Below are 14,831 nucleotides of genomic sequence, written 5' to 3'. Positions count from 1 at the left end.
GACGGCCCACGTGAGCCAGATGAGCTGCTGATCGAGGGGGACTCACTGAGCAGAAAGGAGGTGTCCAGGCTTTGGTGTGGGCAATGAGTGCATCGCGTGCCACCAGCCAAATGCACGGCAGGCAGCAGGTTTAGTGAGGAAGATGCTTGGCGTCCATTTGGGGCACTGAGGTCTGAGTGACAGGACCCCTGGTGCACTTTGACTGCTGCCAGAAAGGTGAGCCTGGAGCCCAGACAGGTTTGAGGTCAGTCAGAGGCGTGGCCATCTTCAGAAGGTGGTCAGAGCCAGAGGAACAAAGGAGATTACCGGTGACAAGCTCCGCGACCCGGGGCACCGCAGGAACCCGGAGGAGGGTCCGGGCGGAACCACGGCTCAGAGCGTGGAGGCGGGTCAAACCGGGTTCCATCAGGCGGAGGCAGGGAGGTGCTGGTCCTGCTGGAGGAGCTGAAGAGCATTTTCTCCATTGTCTGTAAACACTGCGGCTGCCTCACGCCTGCGGTTCCCATTGTCACGGCTGGTTTTTAAAGGGCCAGCGCACCATTTCCAAACCACGTGGTGCCCTGCTGGGAAGGCCACTGGCCTGTGAGTGGTTGAGCTTGTCCCGGACCCGCCCTTCAGTCACGTGCTGCCCCGACGCCGCGGTCAGGGGTCCTCTGTGGAGCTTGCGCGCACAGTAAGTGTGCACGTGCAAGGGTCCCAGCGTGAAACAGCAGGGGCAGAAGCGCGTGAGTCCCTGAGATGAGGGTCAGGGGCCCTCTCTTGAAATAGTTGAATGAGAGCTGGTACGGGAAATGGAGGCAGACGTGGGACAGCCTCCAGGAGCTCGCGCGGTGAGCCACAGGGCCGGCCCCAGGAGCGGGGCATTGGAGTGGCTGGAGGGGCCTTGGGCGGTGGGCGGCGCCGCCCAAGTGGTGGAGCCTCGGGGGGTCCAGCCAGACCGGCAGCGTGAGGCGCAGGTTCAGGCTCTTCTCCATGCCAACTCTGGACAGGAAAGGGGGCCGGTACCAGTGAGACGGTGAAGCAGGTGACACGTGGACCTCAGACGAAGTGGCAGAATCCGCAGGAACTGACAGGGAGCGTGGGGTCGGGTGAAGGAGTCGGGCGGCTGTTGTTTGTTTTTGGCTGTGCTCCTGGTTTGTTTTCCACCCGCAGGAAGGAGACCACAAATGGCACACAGGTGTGTGGTGCTGGCAGTTTCTATGCTCGGTTTAGGGGTGTTGAGTTCAACCTGCACTCAAGACAGCCTCCCAGACATGCCAAAAGGGGCAGGGACACACTGATCTGGAGGAAAGTTCTGGAAAGGAGGTACAATGGTACCTCAGTTTTCGAACGTCTCCGTTGATGAACATTTCGGTTTACGAACGCCATAAATTTTATGGATCTATGGTATCATTAGATAGTAAAATTCGTGCTATATTTACAGTTTTAGGAGTTGATTCTAAAGGTCTGGAATGGATTAATCCATTACCTTCTATGGGGAAACCGTGCCGCAGTTTTCAAACGTTTCATAAGTCGAACACTCGAACGGTCTTCGGGAATGGAACGGTCTTCGGGAATAGATTAAGTTGGAAAACCGAGGTACCACTGTAACAATGTAGCAGTCGGGCTGTGGAATGTAGATGGCGGAGAAAGATGCAGGGACAGAGTGTGGGGAGAAGCCGGCCTCACAGCCTTGGAAAGGGATGGAAACATGGCAAGGCCAGGCAGAGAACACATGCTGGTGGCTGCGGCCCTGTGAGGAGACCACTGCCGAGGAGGGGCCCACAAACAGCCCCTGCGAGTCCCTCCGCCAGAGGGGCGGCTCTGTCAGCATCCCACACAGGGCTGGCTGCGCTGCAGCAGGTGGCAGCCAATGGCTTTGTCACGTGAGGACTCGCTTTTCAGGGTTGCTTTTCTTTCCAGCCCTGGGACCGTCGTCCCTCCTATCTCACCCTTCCAGTCCTCTTCAGAACAATGAAAGAGCCAAAAACTAGGCATTTGAACCTGACCATGTTCCTATCCTCTTGTGCACTTGGGTGGGGGGAGTAACTGAATGTGGAGCGTGCCCCCTCCCTCGTCCCTCTCCGTGGGGACCCGTGGGTGTGGCTTGGGCACTTGTTCTATAGCCAGAACAGCTTGGTGATTGGTTCCTGTGACTGAGGGCTGGCAGAAGCTCCAGCTGTTCAGGGGACGTCACCCTCAGTGTCACAGTGCCACATCACACACTGTCCTCACTCTGGCTTCTGGGGGGGCCATTCCTTAGTATTCAGGAGGACGGAAGGCAGATGCCAGCAGCCCCTCCCCACAGAATGTAGGTATCCAGGCCGAGCACAGTGACTGTCCCTTCACCTCACTGCCCCCGAGAGCAGAGCCTGCTGGCATCAAACCCTCACTGTCCCTCTGCTCTCCCCACAGCATCAGCTGTCATGTGCCACCGTGACCCACGGTCTCTGTGGCCACGAGCCAAGGCAGTCATGCTGCTTCTGTGGAAAAAGCAGCACAGATGCACTGGCTCAAGCACTGCTGTCCCGGAGCAGAGCCCAGAGAAGGCTGCTGTGACTGAGGACAGAGTACGCTGGGTGGCACGTGACCTGGAAGAGCTGGCACGTGGCCACGGCCAGGGGAGACACCGTCACCCCCAGTGGCCCTGACCTGCTGCGGGAAGGCAGCTCCAGCAGCGCCCGCCGCGAGGGGACCCTGCACATTTCCCTCTCCACACCCAGTGGCCGCCCCGTGAGGCTCTGGGAGAGACGTTATGCTCGTCGCTTCCTTCCTTCTTAGTTCTGAATGTTTGTTTTCTAAACCATGGCTCGTTCCTGGGGCCACACAGCAAACTGAGGAGCCATTCATTTTCAACAGAGCTTTAAGGTAGGGAGCAGGCGTGGGTGTCACACTTTCTGGTCTCTGAGTGCCCACACTGTGGTCCACTGTGTTCTGCAGTAGGCTCAGCTGGCACGTCTTCTGCCACCTGGAGGCCACACACACATGCATCCTTTCCTGCCAGACTGTGCCACTGGCACACCCCCGTTCCAGAACTGTCCCCACCACATGCTGGCAGTGTGAGTTGGGATCACATATATTATCGTGTCCGTCAGTGAACAAGGTAGGAAGCGTCTGATGTGTGTAGGAGCTAAGAAACCCTGTTTTGTTTTCCTGATCTAACCTATGGGGGGTTTGAATATCACTGACCTTCACAGTTTAGTAACCATTTGATGGACAGCTCATGTTTTTACAAGGTCATCTCAGTGAAGTCAAGTTACATTTGCAGAGCATTTATTTTGAATAAGGACAATAGTAACCTGGAAAACCTGGGGTTTTGAAAGTGAACGTGAATGTTTAGGTTCATGAGAAACTCCGCTCAGTGAAGATCAGGTTCATTAAAAGTGCAGAGCGGCCTCTGATCAGTGACCAGCTGGGCACAGACCTGAGCTGCTTCCGTGCAGACGGCAGCCTCAGTGAGGAGCGACACGCCCGGCTTACTTACAGCGATTTGAGAAGTGTCACGACGCTCTTAACACAAACTTCAGTGACATTTAATTTTAAAAGTATTGCATCCATGTTTCATGCGTAAGAGAACAGTATTCTGAAACCAAGAAGAGGCCGCCCACCTCAGGTGCTCAGACTCACAAACGTGCGCTTCTGTCTCGTTGCACACATGGGCTACAGGTGCAGACGTGCTCCTGGCCCTGGACCTTTTAATTTTAGCAGGAGGATGGGCCACATCGAGAAAAGTGTGCTTGCGACTTACAGCCGGCAGTGGTGTGATGCCACTGAAGTGGCCGTGGCACACAGCATGCACTCGCTCGTGAAGGGAGGGCACACGGGGGCACGCAGAAGAGGGAGAGATGGGGAAAGGCGTGCCCAGTGGGCAGTGTGAGCCGAGCCCGCTGGTAACAGTGTGCCGGTCGCGTCCGGGCCTGGAAGCGAGTCCTGTGGGGGCTCCAGGAGACAGCTCCGGGGACGCCATCTGAGCAGCTGCCCACACACACACACACACCCCACTTATCCGTGGGGCCACTTCCCTGGACTGATGGCAGTCGCCGGGATGGGTCCTCTCGTAGAGGAGGTTGCACTGAACGGTAAAACAATGCAAATACTTAAAGAAAACAAAATGCTAAAGGTAATGAGAACGAATTGAAAATACAGCCTGGGCCTTCCAGGCCGCTGTCACTATCCAGCAAGCAGCAGGCGGCCGTGCACCCCAAAGTGCTCATGCTCGCTGGGAGTCTCCTGTGGACCCGAGTCTGGCCTGGCGTGCGGGCAGGCTCCTCCCCAGCCGGCGGGCAGCGCCAGGCCACGCGGGTCCTCGTGCTGGAGCAGCGGGTGGCAGGGGGTGGCCAGGCCCCAGGAGGCGAGTCTCAATGGCTGTCCCCTGTTGCGGGAAGCGGCTCCCCTGTGGGGCGGGCGTCTGTGTGGCTTCCTCCTGTGCTCTCACCCGCCTCTGTGTCCTTGCCTTCAGCGCGGAAGCAGGAGATCATCAAGGTCACTGAGCAGCTGATCGAAGCCATCAACAGCGGGGATTTCGAGGCGTACACGTGAGTACGGCACAGCTGGCGCCTGGTGTCGGCCCCGCGGAGCCCTCGCCTGCCCAGGCCCTGGCCTGTCCCCGCTCTGTGCATCGGGCGGGACAGCCTCTCAGGACCTGCCAGGTAGAGCCTTCTGGGGAGAAACGGTCCTGGGATGGCTCTGCCACACTGTCCAGAGCGCACACACGCCCGTGCCGCTTGTGAGCCTGTTACCAACCCAAAGCCTGTTTCAGGAGAGAGGCGCATGCGTGCGACACACGTGCACACGCGAGAAAACACAGACTAATGGTTTGGGGAAAGACTGTGCTTCCGTGATCTCAGGTGGTGTCAGTGCCCAGATGGGACTAAACACTGGTGTCCCAGTGCCAAGCGCTGTTCCGTTTACAGAGGAAGTGACAGCCCCTGGCAGAATGAGTTCCTGTTACCATAGGAACCCTGTTCTTCCACTTCTTCCTTAGAAGGCCACTGTGGAGGCTTGACTTTGAGCTTGACACCCGCCCACCAGGAGGTCTGAGGCGAAGTTCTAGCCCCCCGCCCTTTCCCCCATTAAGGCTGTCTTGATCACAAAGAGTAACCACGGTGATTATTTTCAAAGCATTTTCTGCTTTGAAAGTATTCTTAACAACATCAGTTCCACATTCTGTGAACAGGACTTTCAAGAACTGCCTGTGAGTTAAGCTTTTGAAACTTGTATTTCTGTTGAACAGTTAAAATGTTTTCCTTCCCAAACAGGGAATTTCCATATGAAATTTAGGTGTCATCCCACCCCATCGATAAACAGTCCAAACTCCTTCCATTTGGGCTCCTTTTATCTCCTTTGTGAACTTCCACTAATTCTTCAAATTAAGACTTTACGTCACCATCTCTGAGAATCCTAACCCTGACTCTGTAGGCCCAGGGAGCTGTTCACCCGTGTTCCCATGGGACTCGCACGTGTCCCCGCAAGCTCAGGTGTCAACAGGAGCCATTGTCACACACACACACACACTCACACACACGCACGCCGTACTGCACAGCCCTGAGCCGGTTCCCGCCCGCCACCTACACCCTCCGGAAAGACTCCCTCTCGTCACTAGAGCCCTGCACAAATCTTTCTCTTAGATCTCTCCTGCCCCATGTGCACGTTTGTTACCTGCTTATCGAGCACTTTGTAAATATTTCTATCCCGGAATTAATTTGGTGTCATATTGTTTGTTTCAAAGAATTTCTACTGCAAAATGGGTGTTGAACAATTCTTTGTTGAACAAATAAATTTATGCAAAGAAAACCCATTGCTGTTATCTGAACACATGTTTAAAACAATGTGTCTCTTTGTTGAATCAAAACTAGGATTAAAAAGAACAAATCTCTGCATTTGAACCTTTTATTAATTTTATTTTAAAAGTTAAATAAACTTTAAACACAAGTTTAATTAAGTCTTATGAATGTTGGCAGGAAGTGTAGGAAGTGATGCCTGCTTTCCAATCGATCATAATATGGATGTTTGTCATGAAAGTAGTAGGTGTCAGAAATTATTCCCAAAGGATTTAATTGTCGAGCCAAAGTTCACTTTGCAGATCTGGAGAGTAACCTAGACTTGAACAGCAGTTAAAAGACTGAGGAAGCCTAGAGAATTCACCTTGGAAAGGAAATGGTCAAAATTTTTAAGAGGAAACACCTATGGTTTGCACCTTGCTGTCCACTGGGCTGGCTGCGTTATCTTTGCCCTTTGTCCCGTCAGTTCTCTGCAGGGAGCGTTCGTAGAGTCTCCGCCTCAAACTGCCTTCCCAGAGCCTACGATAGACATGGGGTTTTTTTCGTGTTTTTAGAGACTTCTTCAGTGACTGTTGGGTAAATCAAAATGGATATGTGTGAAACAACAAAAAACATTAACTCATTTATTATTTTCATGATTTTTCTTTTCCTACAGAAAAATCTGTGACCCAGGCCTAACTGCTTTTGAACCTGAAGCTTTGGGCAATCTAGTGGAAGGGATGGACTTTCATCGATTCTACTTTGAAAATGGTACAGTTATTTTAAATTGAATACTTTTCAACTTCCCTTGGAATGTCTGTCAAACCTGCAGATTCTTTGGCTCTTTTTATGCAATGAGAATTTTTAGTATTTGAAATTGGGTGGGTGGTGGTGGGATGACAGGGTTAAAAGTGTTGGTGTGTTTTGAAAAATATCTGACTTTGCATAAAAAGTAATATTAACTGAATACACCCCACATAAGTCCCAGTAAACACACGATACAAGGTGCAAAATGAGTTACCAAAAATCTGTTGTTTCAAGTTCCCATAAAACATTGTTTATACATGAAAAAATACAAAAGGGCCCAGTGTGCCAGAACATTCCACAGTGGGGAGTGCCTTTGAGCCTACTTCATGCTCATTTTCAAAGCGATGACTGAGGTATTTCAGGTCAGGTTACAGGAGTCCAGTGCCTCAGAGGACAGGCTTCATTTCAGAGAAAGTGACAACAGAAACTCGTGTGGAATCCTTCAGGCCACCTGGAAAGTGTGGACGGAAACCCCTGCGGTCCTCACTCCCCCCGTCTGCTCGGTGCATGCTGGGGGCTCGAGGCGCAAGTAGTGCAATAATGGTCAGGTCCCCAGGCTGTGACAGGGCCGTCTGCTGGCATGGGTTGTCACAGTGTGTCCCAGGAATTACTTTTCTCATGTGCACTGGGCATTTGCAAGCCAACAGGTAACTGGGCAGGAAATGGGCCTTGAGAGCTTCCATAAGTGACCTCTCGGCCCCTGGCGGCATCTCCTGTCCCCTGAGAGAGCTGATGCGCTCTGCGCCCTGTGACATCCCTGACGTGTGCTCCTCGTGGTGGGTGTTCTTTCTTCTGTGACGGCAGCACAGGGGTCCTGAGACCCCTTCAGAGAACAGGAAGCATGTCCACTTAGGAGGTCAGACAGCCTGCCTGTCTTGGTGACCTCAGAGTGGGCATGTCTGTGTCTCTTAGTCCTGGGAGAACTACAATGGGCAGCTGCTATCCGAACACCAAAGGCCAGAGCCTGGCCCGGGCTGCCCAGTGAAAGCAGAGGGCTGCAGGACACACCCGGCTGTACGGCCAGCATAGAATTGTGGCTTCTGACTGGCTGGCCACAGCCCGACTACCAGGGAAAGGACTCTGCTAAGTGAAGGAGCCCCAGAGTGAGATGGGGCAGAGTCGTGCTGGTCCCATGCTGGAGACTGCAGGTTCCATGCCTGACGCTCAGTATATGCCTGTTGTCCCGTGTATGTCACCAACTCACAAAGACAAGACCCCAGGATAGTCTGTCAGCGGCCCCGTGCGTCGTTCAGGAGCTGGTCCCTGCACCTGGGCCAGGCCTACTCCACCTCCATTCGTGTTACACTTCTGTTTCCAACCACCCCATGTTATAAATAAATACATCTGTCCAGCTTTTCCCCAGTTTTTAGAGCAGCTTGTGTACAAAGGGAACCAAAGAAAATAATGGCTGTATCTACTCTGCCCTTTCTCTTTTCCTTTGTACTTTGCACAGTGCCAAGTACCCAGTTACTGCGAATAATTAGATGCATGGATGGATGGATGGATGGATAGATGGTAGGTGGATGGTAGGTGGGTATGAGATGGATAGGTGATGGATGGATGGTGGATGGATGGTATGAGATGGAAGGATGGAGGGATGGATGGTTTCTTGACATTGAAACGAAGCTCCGTTTCCATCGTCGCTCCCTGTCAGCTTTGTCCAAGAGCAGTAAGCCGATCCACACCATCATCCTGAATCCCCACGTCCACCTGGTGGGGGACGATGCCGCCTGCATCGCATACATCCGGCTCACGCAGTACATGGATGGCAGCGGGATGCCAAAGACCATGCAGTCAGAAGAGACACGCGTGTGGCACCGCCGGGACGGCAAGTGGCAGAACGTCCACTTTCATCGCTCGGGGTCGCCAACCGTCCCCATCAAGTAAGTGTGCCCAGGCTCAGCATCGGCCACTTGCCCACTGGTAATGGTGTGCCATGTGCCATTTAACACTGGCGGGAAGAGATGTCTCACGAGAAGCAGTCTGTAATCTCTGGAAGGATCCACCCGAGCGGCCACGTGCAGGCTCACACCTGTCCCGCAGCACACGGCAGTGTCACATAGGGACTAGCCAGGCCAGGGTCTCGTAGGGTTAAATCAGGGGGGCTTCGTGGAATAAGGCAAAGCAAATGTGACTTCACTGTCACAACAGGCAGACGGGGGATTCTAAAATGGCAGTATGATAGCAGAGCTTCGTTTCATGGATTATCTAGCAAGGCTCGGCTACAGCCAGAGAAATTTATAAAAACAGCACTTAAAATGCAAGTGGCAGGTACTCGAGCTTCTCTGTTACTGCACCTCAGCTGTGTGTGTGCTCCTACAGTCGTTACACAAATGCTTGCACACCTAGATGCTTAGCTTGTGCCTGATGAAATGCGGGGTGACGTGTATGCGAGTTTAGAAAGCCATTTCTCTGCGATCCCAAAGACTGAAGAGCCATACAGTAAAGACAGTAGTCAGTGTCAGAGTGGCGTGTGGTGAGCCCAGGGTAGCAGCCCATTGGCAACAGTGGGAGTGAACTTGGAGATCTGGAAGGAACACAGGGCACACGTCCAAGCTCGAGGAACCACACACGGGCACAGTGTCAAGATGTTAGCGTGGCTGGGCAGAGGGTTGAGGGTGAGGGAGGCGGGGTCCCCCTGGAGTCAAGGGAGCCATGGAATAAGGCTGACAGTTAACGGGAAGTGGCGATTCTCTCAGCACAGGCGTGGCCCCTGCCGACCTCGTCCCAGACGCTCAGCAGCGTCACCAGTTAGTATCTAGGAGAGGGATGGGCCGTGAAGCTCTCTCCTGAGAACCCTGCAGCGCTTCTTGGCTTACTTATGTGCCCCAGGGGCTTTCCAAGGCCTTCTCTGTAGCCTTACAAATACCTGCTGTACAGGTGGATCTGTAAAAAGGGGGTCAACAAGGAAAACAACAGAAGACAGGTTGACATTCACTCTGAAAACAATAGCTGTGCTTAAGAGGAAGTTAGGGACAGAATAGTAATGAAGACGCCCATTTAGTGTGTGTTTTCACCCCCAGAGGTAAGGCCCACATTGCCTGTTCCTGTGGCAGGAAGGGCTGGTTCACGCAGTCCTGGAGGGTTAGGGCTCCCTCAGCTCCCCGAGTATGTATGGGATCGAGCCTGGTGAAGAAAACGTCGTTTTTTGCCAGGAGGCTTAAGTGGGGCTTCTCTTGATAGGCCCTCCTGTATTCCAAATGGGAAGGAAAACTTCTCAGGAAGCACCTCTTTGTGGCAAAACATCTAAGGCACGAAAACCCTTCCCATGTGGGTCTTGTAAGTAACACCCTGCTCTGGGCACTTTGGGAGTGGAGCTGGTGACTGGAACGCTGCATGGCTGGTTTCCTGCCCCTTCAGGTATCTTCTCCTGCCATCTGCTCAGTGACCACCGTAAAGGGTCTTTGGAAACTCACAGCATTTTTGCATGAGCTCGCGAGGCTAAGATGTGGCACTATTTTGCAGCACAGCCCTTCTTCTAAAGGGATAAGTGCAGAGAAGAGCTGCCTCCAGCATACGGGACGTAGGGTTTCCACACAGGCTGGAAGTCTCACAACAGATGTCGGTTACGTCAACTCTCAGTTATCCACACCCAACTCACATCCCGCTCGGGACCCCTGGGCGTCCTCCTGGTTTCCACGAGCTTGCAGTTCCTGAGACGCACGTGGCAAAGGCTTATGTGGCCTTCAGTTGCCTGCCTGAGTGTCGTGGCGTTTGGCCTTGAGGACAGGACACAGGGGGTCAAGCTTGGGATCAAAACACACAAACTGGGTGATTCCAGAAGACAACTGGAAGTTGACTGTAACTCAATTCGTGCCTGTGCTGTGGTTAAGGTTTGTTTCTAACTTGGGCCAGGACTCGGGCCTAGGTGGTTCTGTTGTGGGTATTTTCCTGCTCGCAGCACTGAGCGTCCTCAGAGCTGAAGGAGCTGCTCTGGCTGCTGTGTAAAGACACAAGTCCTCCAGTGAGAATGGCCACATCTTCCCGACTTAAGGTTATGTTCCCTGTTAAGTGGGCTTCCAGGTTTGCCGTCCCAACAAGACTAGGAATGATGACAGAAGCTAAGGATGCACTTCCACGTTTAGCCTCGTTCAAGCAAGTGATAATATCCATTCGTTAATGTGTCTCGTACACATGAATGCTTACAACGTCTATTTAGATTTAATCCTGTGATTGAAGCCTGGCCCCCTGTCTGTATTTTCAGCTCAGCGCTGTGGGGACAAATTGGCAGATCATTCACCTTGGTTTCCCATCTTAATATTGTCTGTTTAACATTGTGTGTTATACCTTTAACGACTGCAAGCAAGATCTCTTCAGCACTTTCAACCTCTTACTCAGATGAGTGATCAGGTCCTCTTGGCGAAGCAACGTGACGAGACTTTGCAGAACAGTGTAACTTACCCTCCTTCTCCTTGCAGCTAAATGAGGACAGTGCCACTTCAGCATCGCGTCTCCAGGCGTCTGGACGGGAACCTGGGCCCCCCTCTTCATGCCTGTGTGAGTGCATGAAGGCGTGAAGGTCCAGTGTGTGCATATGTGACGCCGCGTCTTGTCATCTGTTCCTTCTGTACATCGTTTACACTTCGGCTGTGGGGGTGTTCCATGCAAACAAAGGGGGGCCAGACAAAAATTCCACCCTACTCCAAGTACAACCTGTTCGTCAAGTTTCTTTTTGCCAAGATTTAACAGACTTCACCATTACTGTTCTCCCAAGGACGGTTTGTAAGAGCAATGTAACTTTTTAAAAACTCTTTGATGTTAACCTGTTTTTGCTTGTTTAACAAAAAAGGGCAAAAACTACCTTCAGTTTCCTGGTGTGATCGTGGTTGAAATGGGTGGTTTTTCACTGAAAGCTTTGTTGCTGTTCAACAGTGGAAGAGGGTGCACGTGGCTGCGGAAGCGAAATCGGGTGGTTCGCTGCCATGTGACATCCTGTGGATCGGCCAGGCTGTGAACTGAATCGGTCAGGTCATTGCCGCGTTTGTCACTCTGCTGTGCTGGCAGCGCTCTGCTGAATTCGCTGGGTTGAAATTTTTATTCCTTTCTCAAATCTGCTGTTTTCTTCATTTTATCCTGTTCCTTCCCTTTTTGCCTGTTCTCTACTTTTTTCCTTTTGTCTAGTAGTGTGTGAGAAGAGTGAAATCTGCATAATGAAGGTAAAGTAAAAACCAAGGCCTTTCAGAGGGAGCCAGCCTGCAGTTTCGATCGTCTTCAGAGCCCACAAAAATGGTGTCAAAACTTGAAAGGTTTTCAGTTGGCTGAAGCCCAAGCTTGGCCACCAGGCTCTAGCCCGGGGGGCGTTAGGGCTGTGTGACCGGGCCAAGGACTGCGGGGGTGACCACCGTGTGCGCGTCCCCGCGGCTGGTTTTCTGAAGTTCGACAGGCCGCCAGCTTTTCCATTCTCATACGTGCTTTGAACTTGGTCGTTGCGACTTGTGCTTTTTTAGCTTCTCTTTTTGTCAGAGTATACATCTTCCTGCAAGGAGTTAGGATGCTCCAGTTTCAAAAATAAGACAAGGGAACGCTCCCATTTTCTCTGTGCTGCTCGCTCCCTGTAGTGCATGGACCCTCCCCCAGCGTTATTTTGACAGTAACCGTAGAGATTCGCAACCTCAGAAGCCTGTCCGTAAAGCAAAAAACAAAAACAGCAAAAACAGCCCTCTTTTCTCTCATTTCACCCTTCTGTGTTGATTACTAATCGCCTTAGATATTGTTGCTAGTGGATGTATGGTAGATGGATTGAAGCTTTTCTGATAATTATTACACAATTTAAAACAATATATATATTTAAAATAAATAAATACAGTAAATGTATTGAGCCATGTTAACCTGCCAATGAGATCTGTGAAGTAATGGCCTCATTTTCCCTTTTTACTTTCTGTTACCTTTTTGTGAAACAGCTATACGTGGCATACATGTATTTTTAAAACATAAGTATGAAGTGGGGTTTTTTTTACACTTTTAACGTAGCACGTGGTGTTGATGTTTCACCGTAGTTCACATTGTCTCCATAGGACGCCAGGAAATTGTGCTTTGTTCGCCACCACGATCGGGTTTCACATTTATTACCTTCTATCATTTTGAAACACTGCAATTTACCATGGGACACTGTATATATTTCTTGCCATAATGGTAAATGACTGATTGATATATTTAAGAGTTAATAAATTTGTGATTTCTGCTGACAATGCGTCCGTGTCTCTCTCCGGGGGAGCTATGACACTCACGCCTGAGGCCCCCTCGCGCCTGTGGTGCCTGTTTTGGCCTCCTTAGGTCTCAACCACTTATCTCAGTAAAGACGAAAAGCTGCCTTTTAAGGACGGACTTGTGGTGGCAGCTTCATTTACTGTGTGAACAAAGTAACATTCTTTCCTGGGAAAACTGGTCTGAAAGCAAAGTAGTTAGAAACAGGTAAGAGTCTGCAAAGTTTCTAAACGTTCCTCCAACCCATCCTTCTCAGGGCTGCTGGTTCCATTTTCACCCTAATCTAACCATGAAACATGACAGTGTCGTCATCTTCAGTAAACAGGCAAGTGTGTCAGTCCCACTCAGCTTGGACACGAGTGGTCAGAACACTCAGCCCTTTCCAGTTTACTGAGAGCACCACACGTGTTTCTAACCCAGAATATTGTTCCCCTACCTCTTCAACATAATTCTTAGTCTTTAAAATTCACGCTCTGCGCTCTCCCAGTACTTGTGAATTCATGTTCCCCTGTCCCGCCAACCACACTGTTTAGAAAACATACCTTTACTTGTGTCTCCACTGAAGTATCCTGTCTGGGGGCCATAGCTGGGGGCCCACGCACGTGTGAGGCCGGGGAGGGAGAGGTGGGCACGAGCCGTTGCTGAGCTGTGGCCCGGCACTAACGCCAGGGCTGCCTGCCGTCGACACTGAGCATGTTGCCTCTTCCCTCAGTTTCCGTGGTTGAGAGAAAACATGCCAGTTAGCAAGGAGATTGTGAGGGTTAGAGATGCTGGGCTCAGGTACTGCAGAACTGCCGGGCAGGTGGCCTTCAGGAGTGCAGCTGGAACCGCGTGGCCGCTCACCTTTACATGCCCGTTGCTCTTATTCCCACTCGGGGAGCATGGGACTCTTGCCATAAGCTCTTCTATCTAGTTTTGCTCACACTGCTGAGGACACACTGGTAATGAGATGTCTCAGCGGGAAAACAAGATAGTCCTCCAGCCAAAGTGGGGCACAGGAAATAGAGGCCGTCAGTCTGTTCTAGGAAAATGCTAAGGACTCTTCATTGTAAGTAAGTGAAATATTGAATCTCTGTATAAACAAAAGAGTGAAATGTAATGTAAGGGTGAACGTAAGAAGCACAACCTTTGAGGGATTTCCGTAAATAAAATCTGCTGACCTGTAGGGGTGTTTCCCTGGGTTCCTTTGTCAGCACAGCAGACTCTGTGTCCAGGACGTGCCAGTCAGCCCACCAGGCCTGGGACAGCCACACAAAGTGTCACGGTGTTCCTACTTTCCACCAAGCAGAGCCAGTTCTCAGAAGTAAGTCTCTAGGAGGAAACATTGCCGAGATTAAGTAGTAATCTCACCCCAGGATTAGCATTTTAAAGGTTTTTACAAATGCTTTACAACAGAAATTTCTGGTGTGTCCGTAAAAAAAAAAAAAAAATGTTTTTAGCTTTCATTTATTGCCGCCAACATTTTAAAATTGACTAGTTCATATAAAAGTCATGCTTTCTGGCTTAATTCATCTGAAAAGGGTCAGCCACACTGGTCCTGTGTGCCCACGGCAGCAGTCAGAAAAGCCCATGTCTCCTTGAGGAGAGTATGGCCCCGACCCCAAAAGCTTCACTCTCAACTCTGCTGCTGGCACCGTGTTCCTTCCATTTTTCACTTGCCCTTCTAAGGGTGGATACTCTGTACTCCAGGTTAAAAGACCTTGTCGCCCCAAAATGCATGACTTGATTCTTTGTGTCACATCCAGAGGGGACAGTCACCCATGAAAGGGCTCTTGCTGTCTCTTCTCCACCCCCAACTCGGCAAAGAAACATGGCTCAGGTGGCCCAGAACCGGTCATATGCCACAGTCTGTCAGTCATGCCACACCTTGTTCAGTTCAGACTCCTACAGAGCAGGCCTGGAGCTGGGCAGGCACTTCCCGTAGACCACGGGTGTCGGGAAGGGCGGGTCCCTGCACAGAGACTGGACAGTGTTGCTGTTTTTCAGGAAAGAACTCAGAAAAATCTTTGTTCTGACTGTCCCCTTTAAAGCTGCTCTCTGCATGTAGTGAAAGTGGTGAAAAGGAAACGTAAAGAAACGAAC

At 51.3% G+C, this 14,831-nt stretch overlaps 1 protein-coding gene across 1 annotated transcript in view; it reads left to right on the top strand.

Annotated features, from left to right (window-relative positions):
* CAMK2D (calcium/calmodulin dependent protein kinase II delta) overlaps positions 1–12,727 on the top strand; it is a 200,977-nt gene extending 188,250 nt beyond the window's left edge. The window contains 4 exon segments of the mRNA XM_033134709.1: positions 4,439–4,514; positions 6,415–6,509; positions 8,200–8,428; positions 10,964–12,727. Coding sequence (XP_032990600.1) covers positions 4,439–4,514; positions 6,415–6,509; positions 8,200–8,428; positions 10,964–10,967 — 404 coding nt within the window. The 3' untranslated portion in view covers positions 10,968–12,727.
* Positions 12,728–14,831: the final 2,104 nt, after the last annotated feature.

The sequence above is a fragment of the Rhinolophus ferrumequinum genome, chromosome 18, assembly GCF_004115265.2.
Source record: "Rhinolophus ferrumequinum isolate MPI-CBG mRhiFer1 chromosome 18, mRhiFer1_v1.p, whole genome shotgun sequence".
NCBI lineage: Eukaryota > Metazoa > Chordata > Mammalia > Chiroptera > Rhinolophidae > Rhinolophus > Rhinolophus ferrumequinum.
This window is presented reverse-complemented; position numbering and strand designations above follow the sequence as displayed.